At 42.9% G+C, this 19,933-nt stretch overlaps 1 protein-coding gene across 8 annotated transcripts in view; it reads left to right on the top strand.

Moving 5' to 3' along the window:
* Positions 1-14,334, top strand: part of LOC309369677 (uncharacterized protein) — a 204,862-nt gene extending 190,528 nt beyond the window's left edge. For 5 of the 8 annotated variants that reach the window (XM_081910708.1, XM_081910710.1, XM_081910709.1 and 2 more), the window contains 8 exons: positions 4,170-4,298; positions 4,813-4,938; positions 5,902-6,030; positions 6,488-6,616; positions 7,616-7,744; positions 7,984-8,112; positions 12,450-12,578; positions 13,645-14,334. In XM_081910708.1, coding sequence (XP_081766834.1) covers positions 4,170-4,298; positions 4,813-4,938; positions 5,902-6,030; positions 6,488-6,616; positions 7,616-7,744; positions 7,984-8,112; positions 12,450-12,578; positions 13,645-13,736 — 992 coding nt within the window. In that variant the 3' untranslated portion in view covers positions 13,737-14,334. Of the gene's footprint in view, positions 1-4,169; positions 4,299-4,812; positions 4,939-5,901; positions 6,070-6,487; positions 6,617-7,615; positions 7,745-7,983; positions 8,113-12,449; positions 12,579-13,644 lie in introns of those variants that run through there. The other 3 variants (XM_081910712.1, XR_014168245.1, XM_081910713.1) reach the window with 3 other exon arrangements.
* Positions 14,335-19,933: the final 5,599 nt, after the last annotated feature.

Raw genomic sequence — 19,933 nt, 5'->3', positions numbered from 1 at the left:
AAAGGTGAAAAGCTTCTGGGAGATGATATATCATGAGATGAAAAAAATGCTGAAATATACATTTGTAAAGAAACCAGAAGCATTTCTACTGGGCATTGTTGGGAGTGATATAAATAGAAAGGAATGTAAGCTCTTTTTATATGCAATAACAGCAGCAAGAATATTATTGGCCCAAAAATGGAAGCAAGAAGAATTACTGACGATTGAAAAATGGAGGATGAAGTTAATGGACTATGCAGAACTAGATAAACTAACAGGAAGGATTTGAAACCGGAGGGACCAGAAATTCACGGAAGACTGGAGTAAATTTACGGATTATTTGAAAAGTATTTGTGAAGATCAGATGACATTTGTAGGTTTGCAAGATATATATAAAGCCTGGTTTGGCCAAGGTTGCAGGTTCAATCCCTCGCATATTCCTGCATTGCAGGGGTTGAAGTAGACGGCCCTTGGGGTCCCTTCCAGTTCTGCAATTCTATGATTCTACTATCTCCAGGGCAGGAACATTTAGCATGCTTTAAAATAAAAAATTAGTTTGGGAGTGTACAAAGCCTCTCCCAAAGAACTTGAGCTGGATTGAGTCCAACCAGCATGTGGTTGGATAGGGCTGGAAACCTTTCCTGGCAACAATTGCTATACTTATAGTACTATGAGAGGGAGAGAGAAAAAGCAGCACAAGAAATTATCCATAAAAGGTGTAGCTGGCTGGTAAGCAGAGGCTTTTAGCCGCCAAGAGCAACTGGGCTTTCATGTTCTCGATTTTTGGAGTGAAGAATTGAAATAGTGTCTTGGCAGGGACCAAAGGAAGCAGATAGCCTAGCAATAAGAATCGTTTTATTCACCCATAAATCAGTGCAAGGGCATATATGTCTGATGCTCGATAGCAACACACCCCAACATCTAAATTTGCTCTAGCGAGCAGTAAATGTCATGGCATCACTCAGCTGTATCCAGATGAAAGGCACACCGAAACAAGGTGTTTGACTGGCAACAAGCATTGGTTAAGGGTGGAGCTACACATTAAAGAGACCAGGAACGGCTGCTGAAAAAGCCAGACTCCCATTCCCCCAACCCCAGTGATGCCAGGACCTGATTGGAAAAGGAGGCACCATAATGATACCAGGTCACTGATCAGTTGAACAGAGTGTTAGGATGGGGGGTAACTTGGCTGATTTCAGTGGTAGCTCCATGATCTTCTTAATTCCTTCTTAAGGGGAATTAATGTCTAAAGAGCTGACACAAGGAAGATGGAGCAAGCTTGTTTTCTCCCACTCTCGAGGCTAGGACCCAAACCAATGGATTCAAGTTACAAGAAAGGAGATTCTGACTAAACATCAAGAAGAACTTTCTGACAGTAAGAGCTGTGGAGGGGACTTCCACAACAGGTGGTGGACTCTCCTTCCTAGGTGGTTTTTAAGCAGAGATTTGTGACCATGGGTCCATGCGGCCTTCAGTCCTGTCCCCCAAATGAACACGTTGGGCAGGGTGCTAGGAGGGCCACAAAAAACTGTGATACTCAGATGCTGCTTCCATATCTATCTATATTTACCACACCTACTTTGACAGGCCATTCCCAGAGGGTTGACTATGGGTGAGTGTGGCAATCAACCATTTCTGCTTCAGATGCACCAATGTGTGATTTTTTCCTTAAAGCAAATAGTAGTTTGAGATTCACCTTAGGACCACAGCAGAGGAGAAAAGGGTAAAATTGCCTATCAGTTCCATGAATAATCACCCTTCTCAGCTGATGCTGTTTGCTTTTCATTACTATTATACTATTTTTAATCCAAGCATGTCGCAAATACACATTTGCTGTCACATGTGCTAATTTGGCTCATCAGTTTTTCAGTAGATCTCAGGTGATCTTTCAGTTTTGACAGCCGAACTGCACTATGGGTCTTCAGAACATCTGGGTTCCAGAAGGAAGCTGTTACTGGGAACATCAAACAGTGTGTGGAGGGTGTGGGAGAAAAAGAGAGAATTGGGAGCATGCTCATCCATGGGGGAGCAGGAGGGCACCACCACCACAGATGAACCAAAAAACCCCCAATTTCCAGCTTTAACTTTTCAAAAACACTGGGTCTCTAACATCTGTATAACCTGAGCAAAATGTGAAGCAGGCAATGTCCTATCCTTGACTGCAGCAATGGTGGTGCTTCAAATGTGTGTGTTTTGTGCGGGGTTGGTTGGGGTTGGTTTTGTTCTTGCAGAATGTGTGTGTGTGTGTTGGTAAGGGAAGCCCCTACTACTTGCTACTGCTGTGAAAGGATTTAAGAACTGATGGTCATGGCAGGACTAATCCAGGCCAGAAGGAAGAAATCAGGAAATGACTTAGAGGGTTGGCTGCCATTCCTGCAGTTCCCAGAAAAAAAAACATAACACAGATACACAGGAAACTGTTAAATTAGAAAATGTCTTTATTAGATAACTGGCAGTTGGAAGCTGAAACCCTCTTTTTATGGGTGCTTAGCATACGAAAAGGCAGGGCTGTGTGTGAACTGGCCACGCCGTCTTCAGACAGCCCATTTTGGGAAAGTGGGAACAGACAAGGGCGCTGTATTAAATGATAATTGAGTTAAATGTTGGCCACAGACGTGTGTGATCCATTGCTCGCAGTTGAACTGAAATAAATAGCAAGTTAGGAGGGTAAGTTTACTGGTAAGAGGAAGGATTATATGAATTGCCCTAACCATTTCCAGTCATGGAACAAAACGGTGTCAGTGTGAACTGAAAAACAATTCCATGAGCTTTGCCAAGTAAGAGTTGTGGGGACAAGGGAGTGGGGTGGGGGGGTGGGGGGAGATTCAGACTCAGGTGTCTGATGCAGAGTAAATAGCAAACTATTTAAACAAAAGCCAACTAGTGACCAGAAGGGAAGTGTGGTGGGCGAAAGAGACATTCATCGCAAGACAAGCCAAATGAGGTCATTATATGAAGGGTGTGTTCTATCCGCTTGGTAGATATTAAAAAAGGATGCTGGAGTGATTCAGTTTTCTCTGCCAGGAACTGAGATTTCAAATATAGACACCAAAAGCAGCAGAATTCAAGTCTCTCTCTCTGTCTCCCTGTGTGTGTGTCTTTAAATTGCCAAAAGAGAAAGGAAAACTGATCTACTCAGATTGTTTGATCGGGTGTTGACTGTATATTTGCAGCAAAAGAGATTTCTTAGGCATTGCGGTGACTCAAGGTTACTTTTTGAATTCACGTCGCCTTGGTCTCCAACCAACTGGGAAACTAAACTCATTGCCGGGGGGGGGGGCAGAGAAACTTTTGTTTTCCAAGCATTCAAAAGGGAAAAAGCATGCTAATAAACACCCCTGTTTAAACTATATGACACATTCAAGCTATAGGTGGTACCTATTGAAGGATGCAAGAGTAGCTATGCAGTGGTCCTTTCAGAGTGGTGAGCATGGTAGGTTCAATATTGCCTGCTGCAATGATGATATGGATCCACACCATATCATTTTAAGCATCTCTCCCCCACCCCCCAAGAATCCCTGCACCCTCAACAAACCAGAGTTTCCAGGATTCTTTAGGAGAAACCGTGTGCTTTAGATGTGAGGTGTGGATTTGACCAGAGATGGAGGCTGCATGGCCCTGTTGGGCTAAAAAGCTGGTGCTGGTCTTTTAGGTAGGAGTGCCACCTTGGTTCTTGTGGTTGACTCAATATTGGGGTTCTCCTGGCTCAGAAGCCAAGAGGCTGGTGGCATAAAAATCCCATAAGAAGTTATGGAGGAAAACCATTTGGTCCGAACTTGGGTGGTCCCCAGTTGTATATAAAGCTCTCACTGTAGTCTCTTCCCCTCAGCTGAAGCCTAGAAGTGAGCTTAGTTGAGGAGAAAGTATTGGGTGAGTGAAGGAATTGCAAGAAGATAAGCATGAGGAAAAGTAGTCTACTGTCACCCATTTGGCCCCTTTGTTCTAAAATCAGGACCCACCCAGGTTTTTTTTTAATGTGATTGGAGTAAGCCAGGGCTGCCAAGATCATACCAAAGGCTGCATGCACTGCATACATTTAAAGCACATGACTTCCCTGGGAACTGTAGCTTCTGCATTTCCCAGAATTCTTGTGAGGAGAGGCCACTTGCTTGAAATGCATTGTGTCTACACAGCCCAGGTTTCTGCACTGAATGGCTTTTCTCAGAGATGCTTTATCCTGACTTCAACAGGATGCCCCAAAGGAACATACGGCCCGCATTGCTGGAAAGCATGTCAGTGTCTGAACGGAGGGCATTGTGACACTGTGACAGGAGCCTGTGACTGCCTGCCTGGTTTCATCGGAGCGGACTGTGGGAAAAGTAAGTGCCTCTCTAGGCCAGCGTCTTGTTTCCCACAGTAGCCAATCAAATGTCTGCGGGCAGCCCATGCACTGAGCATGAGGAAGTGAGCTCCATATATCACAATGACTACAGTTGCTGGCACACATTTAAACATGGAGCAATCCCAGCCCCTGGTGAGGAAGCAGTGGGGCTTATTTAACACAAAATGTCTAAAGAAGCTAAATATTTTCTAGCAAACAGGCTGAGTACATGCCATGCTTTTAAAGCACATTCAAGGCACATTCTGCCCACCCAAAAGTATCCTTGGAACTATAGCCTGCTCTCCCCAGAGCTACAATTCCCAGCACCCTTAACAAACTGCAGTTTCCGGGAAATGGGGTGTGTGTGTTATTCTCTGAATGTGTTTTAAATCTGTGTTGAGCACACAGCCTTAGTAGAGTAAAAAGAACAGCCTTCTCCTAAGAAAAGGAACTTGCAGATTTAACTTTTTGCAATGAGCTGGCAAACCATGCTGCTTTTTTCTTCCTTTTAGCTTGTCCAGAGCATCACTATGGGAAGGATTGTGCCTTATTCTGCTCCTGTGGTAAAGGACGTTGTGACTCGGTGACGGGCAAGTGCTACTGTCCACCTGGCCGAATTGGACCCAATTGTCTTCAATGTATGAGATGATCAGCTTTTAAACAGCCAGAACAAATGCAAAATATTAATAAATGTCTGTACTCCCTCAAGACTGGTCAGAGTTTCCAATCTTGGCGGCTAATGCATGCAAAAGTTTTAACACCACTGTCATGCTATTGCCTCCTACCTGCTTCTGTCTCTTGTCTGTTGTCTCACCCATCCCCAGCTCTTGCTCAATGGTGTTTCCGTAAAGAAATGGTTCTTTTAAAATGTATTTTGATCCATTTAATTTTTTTAAGCAAAGTTCTTTCTCTGTCTTATAAAGATCGTATGGAAAGAGCAAGGGTAAAATCATCCCTGTAAGAACGAATGGGCTTTAAAAATCCTTTCATTCATTCCTGCCTTAACATTCAGTTTCCTTTGAGGAAAAATATTCATGGGGAAGGGCTGTAGCTCACTGCTTTGCATGCAGAAGGTCTCTGGTTCCATCCTTGACATCTCAAGGCTGCAAATGATTCCTGCCTGAAACCCTAGAGCACTACAGCTAATCAGTACAAATACTGACATAGCTAGATGGTCCATTACTCAGACTTTGTAGAAGACAGCTTCACATTCAGAGTTCACTGGGGAATCTGGCTATCACCCCATCAGCAATCCATGGTTTCATCCTTTTCTTTATTTGTGTGTGCATGTTACAGTCCCTTCTCCTGGCTTGAAGTACAGATTTGCTCGACTTTTACAATTTCATTGTTTTGAGCAAAGTGGGGAATCTGTGGCCCTCCAGATGTGGCTCCTGGACCATAACCACAACCATCCTTGATGGGGTTGATGGGAGTTGGGACTCCCAACGATACCTGAAAGACCAGAAGTCTCCTTCTTCTCCTGTATAGTGGGAAGCTGTCCAGGGAATGGAGATTGTCTCCCTTAGCTATGGCATTCATTTTTGTGTTGCACTAAATTATTGTTTCTTCTTTAAAAAAAACACTTTGTTAATTTACTATAGTGTGTCCCCAGGGAAGATATGGCCCCCACTGTCAGCTAAAATGTTTGTGTAAGAATGGTGGCATCTGTGATCCCGTGAATGGGACCTGCATTTGTGGACTTGGCTGGACAGGATGCTACTGTGAGAAAGGTAGTATTTCTTTCCTCCTTCGTTGCGCTGTTTACAGACGAGCATTTTCCCTGCATATTTGCATGGGATTTACGGTGCAATTCTCTTCACCCAGACAACCCAATTATAAATGACCAAATTACGCCGTGCTGAGTTTATTGGTTTGTAGAGTAGTGGTCACTGGTGTGAACTCATGGATATAACTGCTGAGAACATTTCATGGGAAGATACAAAACTACCCCAAACCTCATGATAAAAGAGATGTGGTTTGTTACTAATGCTTTTGAAACCCTCCAGATAGTTGACACAGTTTTATTTGCAATGTTCTCAGCTATGTAAAATCACGTTTAATCTGGAAGAAGTAGCAGCAGGGTTTGAATTTGCAATATTTCTCAGATCTTCCTGTTGCCTTGTGATTGTTTAGCAGGGGAGCATTGTTTAGATTAGTAAGGTTTTCTGGACATTTCCCCCCCCGCAGAATGTGCTCTTGGAAAATATGGCTCTGATTGTCAGCTAGATTGCGCTTGTCAGAATAACGGAACCTGCAACCGATTTACTGGCTGCTGTCAGTGCACAGAAGGTTATTACGGACATTCCTGCAACTACAGTAAGTCATCGGCCAAGGAAGCAAAGCCAAGAGGCTAGCTTGGCAATAACAATGCATGCCTATGCAAGAATAACCACAGACATAATTTTAATATCTTGTTGCATCTCCTTAGAACTAATTGTCAAAGTGTTCTGCTGCTAAGTGAAGAAAATATTGAGTGATGTATGTAGGCATCTGTGAAGTAGTACATGATTTAAATTATTGGAAGGGCCATATCTCCGCTTTGCATGCGGAAGGTGCAAGGTTCAATCCCCAGAATCTCCAAGTAGGGCTGCAAAGACCCCATCTGAAACCCTATGAAGCCACTGCCAGTCAGTGTAGACAATACTGAGTTAGATGGACAAATGGGTTTGACTTGGTATAAGTCAGGTTCCTATGAAGGTCCACTTAGCTACCATACCAGCCTATCCTCTTACTGAAATGTTCAAATCTTCATGCGGTGCATAGTTAAACTGTAGAACATGCTCCCACAGGGGGCAGTGATGGTTGGTTGGTTTTAAAAGAGGACTGGAGAAATTTGTGGAGGATAAGGCCATCAATGGCTGCTAGCCATAATAGCTGTATTTTGTCTCCACAGTTGGAGGCACTAACTAATGCTTCTGAATACTACTGTATTTTTGGAAACCACAGGGGGTGCTGTTGTGCTCAAATCCTGATTGTAGATTTACTACAGGCATGTGGTTCACCACTGAGAGAACAGGATGCTGGACTATGTGGGCCATTGCCCTGATCTGGCAGGCTCTTCATATTTTATGATGATGATTATAAATAGTATTTTATTATTTTAATATTTATACCCTGCCCACCTGACTGGGTTGCCCCAGCCACTCTGGGTGGCTTCCAAAAAATATAAAAGCATAATAAAGCATCAAACATTAAAAACGTCCCTATACAGGGCTGCCTTCAGATGTCTTCTTCCAGCATTCCAACATTAGTGTGGGACAAAATCCTGTGAAAATGGTGCATCTTCTGAAATAATATTATTGTTTCACTTCTCAGCCTGCCCATCTGGATTTTATGGTCTCAACTGCCGGTATCCATGCAACTGTAAAAATGGAGCCACGTGTCTCCCAGCGACTGGGCTGTGTGTGTGTGCTCCAGGTTTCCAAGGGGTACACTGTGAAAAAGGTAAATTTCCTATTTAAGACAGCCCAAGTGCTGGAGCATCTTGGGGCCTGTTTAGCTATGCTAAAGATGCTTTAGATTCAAACACTGGCATGCCATGCAATTTCTGAACATGGGAAGCAGTCCTATCGAGAGGTATTGGTATTGAATGAAATGTTAAGGCAAATAATTTAGTTACGTTGCATTGTCTTTCTTACAATGGCAATATATATATTGCATATGCCAATACTCTGCTTTTTCAGGTTGTCCAGCTGGAATGTTTGGAGACAAATGCAAACATCATTGTGAGTGTGCAGGATCAACTCAGTGTGACCCAGTTACTGGAAAGTGCTTTTGCCCACCTGGCACAACTGGGGACAGGTGTGATGTTGGTAAGATCCTGGAACAAAATCGATACATTTTCTTTTCCCTGTTTTCCCTGTTGCTGGTATGAAGCAGAGCAACGTGATAATCCTGAAGTGGTAGAATAGACTGTACCACCTAAGGCTGCAGATTCGAGGGGGCTGCCATTTTTTACTGCTCCACACATTTAAATAAACAAATAATGCTACAATTAAATGATCTTACACAGCAGACACATGTAACAGTGTCCTGACTGAATTGCCCTTTCCCCTTCCTGGTGGGGAGGTACTGCTTAACCCTTTTCACGCTGGCCATTTTTTTTTACTCAAAATGGCACCCGCAAGCTGCTTTTTGAAACCCTGTAACTTCACTTCTCTCAGTGAGGGGACCAGCAGAAGGCCCCAGAACTGGACAAGAATAAGGGTGGTAAAAGTAAAGGTAAAGGATCCCTAAGAGTTAAGTCCCGTCGCGAACGACTCTGGGGTTGCAGTGCCCTTTACTGGCTGAGGGAGCCGACGTTTGTCCACAGACAATTTTTCCAGGTCATGTAGCCAGCATGACTAAGCCATTTCTGGCGAAACCAGAGCAGCGCATGGAAACGCCGTTTACCTTCTCGCTGGAGCAGTACCTATTTATCTACTTGCACTTTGACATGCTTTTGAACTGCTAGGTTGGCAGGAGCAGGGAGCGAGCAACGGGAGCTCACCCCATCGCGGGGATTTGAACCGCCAACCTTCCAATTGGCAAGCCCTAGGCTCAGTGGTTTAGACCACAGCGCCACCCGCGTCCCTAATAAGGGTGGTAGTAGGCCCAAACAGGACAGTGAGGGTTATACTGTGAGAGGCTTTGGGTCCACCAGATGCATAACCTCATTCCCCTAGCACCCTCTCAAAAAGGGGTGTGTGTGCACTAGCCCTGAAACTGGTACAGTTATTTTCCTTGCCACTGCAGTATATGTGAAAAAGGATGTAAGGGTCTTGGTGGACCACAAGCTTAACATGAGTCAACAGTGTGATGCAGCAGCAAAAAAAGCTAATGCTATTCTAGGTTACATCAACAGAAGTATAGTGTCCAGATCAAGGGAAGTAATAGTACCACTCTATTCTGCTTTAGTCAGGCCACACTTAGAATACTGTGTCCAATTCTGGGCATCACAATTTAAGAAGGATGTTGACAAGCTGGAACATGTGCAGAGGAAGGCAACCGAGATGATCAAGGGTCTGGGAACGAAGCCTTACGAGGAGTGCTTGCAGGAGCTGAGTATGTTTAGCCTGGAAAAGAGGAGACTGAGAGGAGATATGATAGCCATCTTCAAATATCTTAAGGGCTGTCACATGGAGGAGGGAACATACTTGTTTTCTCCTGCTCTGGAGGGTAGGACTCGAACCAATGGCTTCAAGTTGCAAGAAAGGAGATTCCGACTAAACATTCAGGGGAAAAAAATTCTGACAGTAAGATCTGTTCATCATTGGAACAGACTCCCATGAGAGGTGGTAGACTCTCCTTCCTTGGAGGTTTTTAAGCAGAGGTTGGATGGCCATCTGCCATGGATGCTTTAGCTGAGATTCCTGCATTGCAGGGGGTTGGACTAGATGACCCTTGGGGTCCCTTCCTACTGTGATTTTATGGAACCAACACACACTTCCCTGGCTTATGTGAGCCAAGCAGGTCTTAGGAAGTGGCCATTCCTTTGCCACAGACTCTTCCATCCACCCTCAACTCAAGCGGTTACTCTCATCTTGGCTTTTTGGATTAATCCGAGAGAATATCTGTGAACTTTGCAATCATGATTTATTCTCAAGCAGATTTTCTTTTCCTGAGAGTAGCTATAGTCAGGGAAAATCGTAAGGAAGCTGGAGAGGTCCCATCATTACGAGCCTTAAGGCTTATTTAATGTTTACACTGGGTGTAAACCCAGATGGTCTCCACTCGAAGCAACAATACACTGTTGAAATGTGGTCCCGACTATAAAGGGATGGAAAACAGCCTGTTGCTTACAAGTTCAAGATCCACAACCCAGAAGGGAAATGGCATGGTATGCTTTCAAATACAGCCAGTGTGAATGAAGTGCCCCAGGATGTTGGAAACGCGGAATTTGCTCCAACCCAAGAGCCTAAAAGAAAGGAAATGACTCTCTTCCTAGCTTGCCCCATTCCCTGCTCAAGATTCCAATCTTTCAGTTCTTGTGGTTTGAATAGGGACCACACAGTACAATGAGTAAGGCTACTTGAATGCAGAGAGCTTTTCCAGCTAGATAGTGTTTTTGTTTAGACAACTGGGGAACACAAGGGGGAAGCTCAGCACAAAAAATAAGAGTGAAGTTTTGTCCTCCTTGGGGAAAAAACAGAAAAAAAGGAAAGAAAAGTAGAAGTCACTTTTATTTTCTTCGAAACAGTCTGTGCAACCCCCAAAGCTTAAAAAGCTGTTATGGGTTTGGTTTTATTTGCATTTTTATTTTCAATTAGGCCGAGTTCATCTGTGATATAACCATGAGCAGCTGTGACTGTGCAGCAGCTATAAAGATAAAAGGCCTGATTTTAATTTGAACTCTGGTAAAGCACCCATTAAACAACCATAATGTTAATTAAAAAAAAAAAGCAAGAGAATATATAGGAGGTTTTTTATTAGGTTGCTTTTTTCTGCTAAATTAACATTGCAGACTTTCAAACAGATGTCTTAAATACACATTGTTATGAACATGAAAATGTGGTTATTACTTAAATTAAAATCAGGCCCAGAGGTGTTTGCAAGAGCCTGTCTCACAACGTTCCCTTAATTGAAAGAACTGAAGTGTCTGAATAGGACTAAAGAATTCTCCCGGTGGGGGGAAGCGATCCTAACTGCCCAGCAAATTGCTTTTGGTTATGTAATAGCTCAGATGGTGTAAAGAAAAGGTCTATTGTCTTTTATCACAGTCCAGGTGAGAGAAAGTGTCTATGGGAATATGTAGTAGTAGAATGATGGAGGTTTTCATTAATGAGCAGCCTGCAGCAGACACGGTCAGTTCAGTCCATGCAAGTCCTCTTAGGTTTATTCACAAGCTTGCTTTATCCCGTTCCCACATCTGCAATGTTTTTTGTTAAAAATTAATATCTAAATATGCCTCGTCAAACGAGTCTCAGTATGTGCTTTTTTTAAACCAATCTTACTACAGAATGCATATTTTTAAACATCGTTTGGGTAAACTGAGTGAGCTGAGGTCTGCAGAATTTGAAGAAGCGCAACTACAGAAGGGTCGTTTATGATCCGCACATCTGTCTGAGAGGTGCAGATAAATTGTGTTGGCATCAGAATTCACAGAAATTGAATTCCTCAGGCACCCACCCATCCAGCCACCCTAAATTTAATCAGTAATGAGAATGACGGAGACCCAACTCTTTCACGTAACCAAACATGGAAGCCATTAAAAAAGCAACACCTACCCATTCACCTGCCCTTGGGTCCCACATGAACCTGCTTTTGTACTTAGGTCATAACTGGAAGTCCTTCTTTGGGTGCCCACAAAGGCACACAATTATACTGGACAATTGCACTTTCATGCTCTCAGACCTTTTTTAATTCCACCAGATTGCTATTAGTCTTCTGCATTAATCCTTTTATTTATTTTTGCTTCTGCCGCTTTTATATGTTTAGTGTGATCTTTTTTTAAAAAAAAAGTTTTATTGTTTTAAGTGGTTTAGGGTTGTTATTTTTTGGGGGGTGTCTTTATTCTTTTAGTTCTTTTCCCTATTCTGAGAGCAATATTGACAAAAGGGAGGATATACTTGTTTAATTAAATAAATGTTGCTTGTGCTCCAATCCAGTGAAGGCTCTCATTAGCAGAGGGTGGAGGGGGGAAAGTGATTTTTGACAATTCCACCTTCCCCCAACGCTCCATTCCTCCTGAAAGTTCAACTCTCTGGAACAGTTTAGCCATGGGATACTGCCAAGCAAAAGAGGAATAAGTGAGAATTGCCTCTCTCCTTTCCGCTAGTGACATCCTCCACTGGATTGGAGTCATTGCCATCTTCTTTAAAAAATAAAAGATGAGAGAGTAAATTTCTTCATATTTAAGAATATCTTCTCTCCTAAGAATCCTCTCACCTTCACTGAAGCATTGCAAAGTGGGAATATCTTTAGATTAAATCAACTGATTGGCTACAAACCATTCATATTATAGATTAAATGCTGATAAATTGTTGATTAAGAGTAAGAGAAGAATCCAACGTTTCCTTATTTCCTAGCATGCCTTCTTTATTTTCTTGTTCTCTCCCACTCTGTTTTAAAGCATTTCTGGTGGGGCGAGTGGCACCAGTGGTGATGGAGAGGGGATAGTAAAAACTAAAAATTAAAACTCTGTGACATAAACATTTTCTGTCTCTTGCAGAATGTGGGCCAGGCAAATATGGCCCCAACTGCTCTCAGCGGTGCCAATGTGCCAATAAATCCCAATGCGACGTGCGAAATGGCAAATGCACTTGTCTCTACAAATGGATGGGACCATCTTGCAAAGAAGGTAACTGTAGAGAGCCTGCAAGAAATAGTGTGGGTGGAGTAAGATACAACACACTGCAGTTCACTGCCCATATTGCAGGTTGAGGGCTATGCTCTGCGAACAACCAGTGGCAGCCATGCAGTCTTAGTCCACTGCTAATACTGCAGGTTAGAGGTTGTAGCAATGGTCAGTCTACTTATATTGTCCCCTCAGTCCTTCTTCCAGGCCAAATCCAGCGCTCAACTGCATGTATATGTTTTGCATATGAAGTAGAATCCACATCGGAGCACCAACTCCTGTCTTTGATGCCAACGTTTTGTTTTTAGCTCCCTCACTCACAGGGTGAAATAACACCAATGATATCCTGCAACAGTTTTATTTTATTTTTTGCATCTCTACACTTATATACAGTGGACCCTCTGGATACAAATTTAATTTGTTCCGGGGGTCCGTGCACACTCCGAAAAATCCATAGCCAGAGGTGCCGCTTTTGCGCACGCACATGGCGTGATAGCGCGCACATGCGGCAAAACCCAGAAAAATACTTCCGGGTTTGCCGCTTTCACAACCTGAAGTTTACATTACTGTGCATTGAGCATACAGAGTGTGCATTGTTGTACACCACTTTGATATTTTATGACAGTACAGAAATGCTGTTATAAATACATGCATACATATATATATATCCACTGCCATAAGATGTGGGTGATGACCACTGTAGCGGAGGTTTAGAATCAAAGTTTTCCTTCTCTTAGATGGGCTACCTTCCCAGGTTGATGAGACTTGTCCGCCCCTTACTTTCTTCTACAGAATGTGCAGAAACTGCCTTCTTGACTGTTGGGTCCACTATTGGTCTTGTCCGCTCAAACTATTGGAGCCTATCTGGCATGCAGGGAAGTCCCTAACTCACCAAGGGTTTGGGACGCATCAGCTACCCCCACCTGCTTTAGCCGGCCAGTCCAAGCCTTCTCCTAACATTGCATACACCCCTTTATTTATTAGATAGAGTATAAACTATAATCTGTGTTAAATCTCATCAAAGATGTATTATGCAACCTTCTAAGTGTGTTTATCTGTAATTCTCTAGGTGGCCCTCCGAAACTTCTGTCTTATGAAGAACACACTCAAGAGAAAGAGAATACTTTTTCAAGACTGCCACAACAGGAACACTTGGACTAATGAATGAACTGTTTTATATGCACAGACGGTATTTAACTTTGGAAATGAGAGCTGCTATTCATTTCTGCTTGAACTGGACTGGAAAATTCACACTTCTTTGTGCAGGTCTACAGTATCCATTAAGTAGCTGGGTCCCTCTTAAAACTTTTAAACTCTGTTCTGTTTATTTATTCTTGACCTCCTTCTGCTTCCTCCTGATTAATCCACTCTTGGTATCCTTTCCAAGTGTCAGTCCTGTGTTTTTATGCCCACAAAATGCAGAAATCCTCTCATCCCTGTCATCAAGCAACTAAGATAAATCATTACTTGAACATAAATATTCCAAACCCTTGTTTATTAAAAAAATTCCACCAAGAGGAATCTTTATAGGCTTTTAATACTTTTTTAAAAAAGAAATAATATTAATACTGTTACTCAGTAATCTGCCTTTATCAAGCCTTATTATTCAAGCTGTGCTTAAGGAAGGAACATATTTTCAGAGCAAATAGTAGCCATTGTTTCAACGGCAGCAAATATTTGGCAGAAGAAAAGTATTTCCCCCCAATTCAGCCAGGGAGATCTGCATGCAGAAGCAGGCACACACACACACACACACACACACACACACACACACACAAAACCAATATGAATATGAGGGCCTATCCAGCTCATTAAACTTGGGAGGTGACGCTTTTGATACAGATAAGACTGCAGGGGAAGAGGCAGATCATGACCTTAGGAGTTATAAATGGGAATAAGTGCGAGTGATGAAACTTCTGATTTTTTAAAAAAGACATATATACAAATTAGTCTGTGTTAAATCTTTGAATTGAGGCATTAATATGAAAAGACAAACTTGTTGTAGTTGCTGAAATAACTCCAAGAACAGCATAGGGAGCCATATACAGTGGTACCTCGGGTTACATACGCTTCAGGTTACATACGCTTCAGGTTACAGACTCCGCTAACCCAAAAATGTTACCTCGGGTTAAGAACTTTGCTTCAGGATGAGAACAGAAATTGTGGTCCGGTGGCGCGGCAGCAGCGGGAGGCCCCATTAGCTAAAGTGGTGCTTCAGGTTAAGAATGGACCTCCGGAACGGATTAAGTACTTAACCCCGAGGTACCACTGTACTGAGGCAGGCTATTGGTCCATCTAACTCAGTGTTGTCTACACTGACTGGCAGCAGCTCTCCAGCAATTTTCAGGCAGGGCCCACACCCAGTCCAACCTGGTGATGCTAGGGGTTGAACCTGGCACTTTCTGCATGCAAGGCAGATGCTCTATCACTGAGCTATGGCTCTTCTCCAGTTAAGAATAATAGATTTATGACTCAGCTTGAAAAAACTGCTCAACACTAATTAACCATTGAATACCTAGAAGTATGCACTTCATCAATGATGTGTAAATTAACCACTCCTGTTTGCCTGGTTTTGCATTGGGGATACAGATGCTATCACTTTCCATCAACAGAGATAAAGCAGAAATGAGGAGCCGGTGGTCCTCCAAATGTTGTGGGACTCCCATCAGCCCCAGCCAGCCTGGCCAATGAATGATGGAAGTTGCAATCCAGTAGCATCGGAAAGACCATGGGTTCCCCATCCCTGCTCTAGAGAGATTAGAGGTTTTTCCCCCGTTGCAAGTTCTCTCACCATTCAGAAATTCCAGATAGAAACCACGCCCACAAGGTGCTTCTGAATCCACTGTGCCTTGCAGAACTAGAAAGAAAACAATATTGGTAGTAAATGTTGGCTTTTGATTTTATTTTTCATAACAGAATACAGTCATACTTCGGGATGAATACGCTTCAGCTTAAATATTTTCAGGTTGCGCTCCATGGCGACCCGGAAGTAACAGAGCGCGTACTCCCAGGTTTCGCCACTCGTGCATGCGCAGACGCTCAAAATGACATCATGCGCAGAAGCGGCAAAATGCCAGACGCACAGTCGCGTCTTACATTCGCTTCAGGATGCGAACGGGGCTCCGGAACGGGTGCCGTTCGCATCCACAGGTAACACTGTACAGTTTTTCAGGACCATCGTTTCACAAGGTAATTTGCAAAACAACAAAAATCTAAAAGGTGGTTGGGGCGGAATCTGGACATGATGGAGAAGCCCCATAGTCTGCCTTTTTTTACTAGCCAAAACAGAGTGCAGGTGTCATGTGGACTTAATTAGACTAGATTGGACTTGATGCAAAACTGGTTTCAGGTTGGGCCAAGAGGGATGCTAGGAGAAAGAAACAACAATTGCTGTTATCCTGTTTTTTATTTAAAACCTACAAGGCCAGCAGTTGCTTCTATCTGTCTCTAGCACAAAGCATAGCACAGGGGGTCCCTTCTGAGGCAGACAGGAGGAATAACGAGAAATTTGGTAGTACAACAAACAAGCAATTAATTACAACTAACAAACTCGCTATAGAGATGCCCAACTGAAAACCCAATTCTCACATTCTTTACGGAGGTGTGAAAAGTCACTACCAAGTAACTTTACCATGTTCATTTATGTCTGAGCAAATCTCAGGGGTGCAAGCCGGTATCTTTTGCCGCAACAGAGTGACAACAACAGTGTGATGAGGCAGCTAAAAAAGCCAATGCAATTCTGGGCTGCATCAATAGGAGTATAGCATCTAGATCAAGGGAAGTAATAGTGCCACTGTATTCTGCTCTGGTCAGACCTCACCTGGAGTACTGTGTCCAGTTCTGGGCACCACAGTTCAAGAAGGACACTGACAAACTGGAACGTGTCCAGAGGAGGGCAACCAAAATGGTCAAAGGCCTGGAAACGATGCCTTATGAGGAACGGCTAAGGGAGCTGGGCATGTTTAGCCTGGAGAAGAGGAGGTTAAGGGGTGATATGATAGCCATGTTCAAATATATAAAAGGGAGAAAGGTTGTTTTCTGCTGCTCCAGAGAAGCGGACACGGAGCAATGGTTCCAAACTACAAGAAAGAAGATTCCACCTAAACTTTAGGAAAAACTTCCTGACAGTAAGAGCTGTTTGACAGTGGAATTTGCTGCCAAGGAGTGTGGTGGAGTCTCCTTCTTTGGAGATCTTTAAGCAGAGACTTGACAAACATATCTCAGGAGTGCTCTGATGGTGTTTCCTGCTTGGCAGGGGGTTGGACTCGATGGCCCTTGTGGTCTCTTCCAACTCTATGATTCTATGACTCTATGAAACCAAATCTCCATTCTGCTGTCATAAAATACCAGTTTGCACCACATGGGGGCACATTCTGACAGCACAGCCACACATCGTTGACATGGTAAAATCACTTTGTGGATAAACCCGTAAGTAATTGGGCGTATCAGGTTAAATTGGATAAAAGATTCAGTGGTACCGCCCAAATCCCACAAAATGCCCCCGTCTGGTTTCATGGATTCGAAGCTGGAAGAGCTTCTGGGGTTTGACTTGTGAGTTCAGAAAGACCTGCCCATCTTTTAACAGTTACATTGCTCACTCCTTCAGCCTTAACAGACTGTAAGTTCCTCTGACCAGCTTTTTTGCCCTGTCCCTGACACTTTTCTGTTTAGTTTGGCACCTGGTGCATACTTAGTGCTCAGCTACTCACAGCAGATTGTGAGCTTCCATTCAACTGCCCTAACCCAAAGGAAGTCACATTTAAGTCCCATTGGAATGGGTGGGAGAAGCAAGTTGCACCACTTTAGCATGATAAACTTTGCCTGGACTGGGGTTCAATGTTATTTTCCCCTGCTCTTTGACAAGGCAGCTATAAAGGGCCGAATGAGGCGAGTTTCACTGAAGCTATCTACCAGGTAATATTTACTTAATGAACTTTAACAGCTCTGGGTACATGTTAATTCTCCTGTGAAGAGACTTCTATGCATGCCCATGAAACATTTTGAATCCGTTCAACACTGTGTAAGATTGGTCATTATTTTTCCACACGAGGCAGAACACAGACTACCATCAAAAACAGCAAAGCCTCCTCCTTCCCCCGTTTTTACTCTGTAACATTTAAAATGGGGAATGTGGCACACTACGTAGTCATGATTTCTCTAATGTTGCCAGAAGCAGCTCCCTGGGTGAGACAGAGCTACTATGCTATCTTCCCAGGAGGTGAGTCTCTCCCTGTGAGGGGTGAGGTGGCAGGGAGGTTGGTGTGGTGCAGACGCACTGGCAGAGCCAGCTAAGCACTCCTGCTGGTGAATTTGCACCACACCAACCTTTGACTCTCCCTTCTAGGAACCCACGGCAACCCCACCTTCCAGGAAGCTAGCAGAGCAGTTCCTTCTGGTCCTTGCTCCTCATTACTGAATGCTATAAGGGGGTGACAATGAGCTGTGCAAGGAGGTGGCATAGCTATCATCTGTTTTCCGTATTAAATGTTACAGGAAGAGAAGGAGAAATGGATGTGGGATTCCTCCTCAAGATAGAAAAATGATAATCAGGGCCGTGTGTAGCTTTACCCAACCAGAGCTCTGATTTGTTGTTTCAAGCCTGTTGAGAAATGGCAAAAGCCATTCCTTAAAAAAATTAAAAATAAATAAATAAACCATGGCTTTAAGTAAGTCCACATCCCTTTTCACTTGTTACTCTTGTCAAGGAAGAGAAAGAGGCATTGTTGCTGGTTCTGGTCCCAACCCTTCACAATCCACGGATTGAATACAGATGCCTGAAGTGAACAGCTGTAGCTGTTCCTCCATAAGCTCTCCACACATTTGCAACTTCTGCAGCTAGCCCTGCTCCCATTATCTCTGAATGCCCTCCAATGCAAGGAAAATACTAAGCTATTGATTTTACCAGTGGCCATTCACTCGTTTACATACTCTGAAATAGATGCACAGAGGGCAAGATATGCATTCTGGTTTGCAGTCAGTTGCCCTGAACACATATATATATTGAAATTTGTTTAGAGCAACACCCTGACCAAAAAACAAACTTCGGTCAGTCATAATTGTCCATTGTTACACTTCTCTACCAACGTTTTGAATTTGGGATTGTAAATATGTACTGTAAATGTGATCATTTTATTTTTCCAGTTTCAGGGTAGGCTATAAATGAGGAATAAGTACTGGGGTGAACAGCAAACTATTTTTTTATGAAATGTGGGGGTTTTTTAAAGTTGACCTGAAAATGACTTTTTATGTCAGTTTATTCATGGGCTTTCTCCCTGTTAGTCAAAATACCAGAGGAGGAGATTGGCTGCAGAATCCTATGCATGTTTACTTGGAAGTAAGTATCATTGAGTTCAATGGGGCTTTGTCTGAAGGAAGTGTGCATAGGCTTGTGCTGCATATGGGTTAAAATATTGGCTAGTATATTACACTGACATGTAGAATCTGCCCAGGTAGCTATTATGCATATTTTGTTTGCATGGGGGATATATAATGTATATTTTATATTTCATAAATGTGCCATAAATGTTAACAGACTTGTTTATACTCTGTTTTATACGACTACTCCATGAATTTTCTTCTAAAATGGTCTTAGCATAGTGCCAGCAATGAAAACAGTAAAATATATTACAAATGTGCCTGGATACAATCATTTTGCTTACTGATTAGTTTTGAAAGCTTCTCGAAATCAGTGAATGCTATGATGCCTATTGTAAAATACATACCATGCTGGAGTATTGGAACATTACATTTTGCTTCAGAAATGCTAAACCAGAGGTACAAATTCATCCTGAGCAGAGCTACCAAGAGGGTCCCCTCAGCAGTTTTGAATTTTGTACCAAATTGTGTGGGTGGTGTTCAACTAACACTTACTCAGGGCAGACCTATTGAAATTAATGAGCATGACTAAATTAAGTCTATTAATTTCAGTGAGTCTACTTGAGTAAAAGTTGTTTGAATACCACCCAGTAAGTGTGTATGTATTTGTGTTCACAAGAACATCGTTTTTTTCTTTCTCAGAAAGCACATACCTTTCCCACCTTATTATTCCAAGCATCTCTTTAGCAAGGTTTGACATCCTTTCTCTCATTTTAACACTTCACTCGGGTTTCAGTTCTCACTGGAAATTACACTTTCCATTGTGCTGTCATAGTAATATATTGCAAGACAAGGGAAGGGAGAACTGGACAGCCTGTGTTTGCTTCAGATACAGTTCTTTAAAAGTCAGTTTGCAGCACATTGTGCTCCACCCCTCTTTGCAAATTTTTACTCTGATGTGGGGGAGATAGGAGAAATTTGACTTGGTTCACATTTTAAAGCAAACCTACCTAATTACAACTTCCCGAAACAATACACAAACG

This window comes from Podarcis melisellensis (assembly GCF_964234715.1).
Source record: "Podarcis melisellensis genome assembly, chromosome: 5".
Lineage (NCBI taxonomy): Eukaryota > Metazoa > Chordata > Lepidosauria > Squamata > Lacertidae > Podarcis > Podarcis melisellensis.
This window is presented reverse-complemented; position numbering and strand designations above follow the sequence as displayed.